The sequence below is a fragment of the Acanthisitta chloris genome, unplaced genomic scaffold (genome assembly GCF_000695815.1).
Source record: "Acanthisitta chloris isolate BGI_N310 unplaced genomic scaffold, ASM69581v1 scaffold15621, whole genome shotgun sequence".
Lineage (NCBI taxonomy): Eukaryota > Metazoa > Chordata > Aves > Passeriformes > Acanthisittidae > Acanthisitta > Acanthisitta chloris.
The window spans coordinates 605-2,497 of record NW_008656624.1 but is presented as its reverse complement, the minus strand read 5'-3'; the positions used below and the strand labels follow the sequence as shown (position 1 = coordinate 2,497).

At 51.8% G+C, this 1,893-nt stretch overlaps 1 protein-coding gene across 1 annotated transcript; it reads left to right on the top strand.

The window, feature by feature from the left end:
• Positions 1-494: 494 nt before the first annotated feature.
• NOP16 (NOP16 nucleolar protein) lies at positions 495-1,760 on the top strand. The gene is made up of 3 exons (XM_009084411.1): positions 495-561; positions 1,257-1,363; positions 1,617-1,760. The coding sequence occupies exons 1-3, from the start codon at positions 495-497 to the stop codon at positions 1,758-1,760; spliced, it is 318 nt and encodes a 105-aa protein (XP_009082659.1).
• Positions 1,761-1,893: the final 133 nt, after the last annotated feature.

The window sequence follows — 1,893 nt, the reverse complement described above, 5'->3', positions numbered from 1 at the left end:
CACCAAGATCCTGGCGTGGGAACGAGCTGCAGTGCCACAGAGACATAGTGGACTTTAGAACAAGTATAAATAAACGTCAGTGCATCCCCTGGGACTTGCCAGAGAGGGGTGGGGTGGGGTGGGGAATGCTGCAGCCAAGTTGCTCCTGATAACAAAGAAAGGCTCTTTGTGTACAGCAGTGCCAGCCTGGCCCATCTGCATTGGTGGGCAACGCTGCCACCTGAAAGGTGGCCCCATAAAACATGACACTCGAGGAAAAATGGGAGTGAGCTTGTTTGCTTTCTGTCTGTGTTCACACAGCATTGCTGAGATGACAGCCTGGCCCACGGGGCAGTTTCATGTCACAGATAAGGCTCTGCCTAATCCAGCTGAGATTTCCTGGTCCTGGCAGCCATGTGGAAGCAGTTTGAAGTTTTGGGAGCAATGTGTGGGGGCACAGCACTCCTCCAAATGGACTTTTCTTGAGTTGTCTTCTCTCCCATGTAACACAGGGGATGGAAGGGGCAAGCAGTGCACAGCAGCCTGGAAAGAAGATCGTGTGGAAGCCTTACGTGGTGAATGGTCAGTGCTGCATTTGGGGGTTTCCAGGGCTCTGTGCATTATTATGTGTCTATGCTGTGAAAGTGTTAGGGAAGGGTGTTACTTCTTGTCCAGGCTTGTGGGTTTGTGGAGGAGCACACTCAGGCGAGCCAGGATAGCAGCTCTGCTGTTCCCCTGGGTCTGCCTATGAGTTTCCTTTTCAAGGAGTAATGGCCATAAATTAAACCACAATAAGCTCCACCTCAACATGAGGGAGAACTTCTTTCCATTGAGGATGGCAGAACACTGACACAGGCTGCCCAGGGAGGTTGTGGATTCTCCCTCTGGAGACATTCCAAACCCACCTGGACATGTTACTGTGTCACCTGCTTCAGGTGACCCTGCCTGGGCAGGGGAGTTGGACTGGATGATCTCCAGAGCTCCCTTACAACCCTGACTACTCTGTAATTCTCTCCTGGGCTGCCTTTTTCACTGCGTTTGTCCCTGTGTCCCCAGGAGAGCTCTTGTCACTCTGAAACATGCTGCTGTGTGGCCCCAGGCTAACAGGCTGTTTTCCTGCATGATCATACTGGGAAGTGTCCCTGTGTGTGTGTGTGAGCAGCCCAGCTGTGTGGCACTGCAGCACTGACAGGCTCAACGCTGGGGAGAGGCTGAGGACCTCTGAGGTGTTGCTTGCTTCCTTCCCCTGCTTCATGCTGCCTCTGTCCTCTGCCCAGAGATGGAATATGAGGCCAGCTTCCCTGAGAAGAAGTCGAACACGCTGTCACGAGACCTCATTGACTACGTGCGATACATGATACAGAACCACGGGGAGAACTACAAGGTATGTCCTGGCTGTCCCCAGAGCAAGGAGCACCTGGAGTGATTCACTCCTGGGTCTTTTGCAGGATGAGAATTGATAATCCTCTCTGTCCTGGATCCTGTTTTGCAGTCAGGTGATGGTTAAGGGAAAACACCACTTTGAACCACGGCCAGATCCCAGTCTGAGTCAGGCAGTGATTGCACTGGTGTGGGTGGGTTGCTGTGGTGTTTGTTCTTGGGGCTGCTTCTCTCACTTACCCTCTCCTTTGCTAAAGGAAATGGCTCGAGATGAGAAGAACTACTATCAGGATACTCCCAAGCAGATCAAGAGAAAGATCAATGTGTACAAGAACTTCTATCCTGAGGAGTACAAGGAATTCATTGCGTCACTCAAGCCAGAAAAGATGGATGTGCAGTGAGTGCCCTTCTTCCTCAGGTTTGCCTGTGCAGGCTGGACAGGACCATTTTCTGAACTGAGCAGGGCCTGATGGACAGGTGACAGTCACTCACAGTGAGGAAGGACCTTCATTAGATAGTTTTACCCAGCCAGAA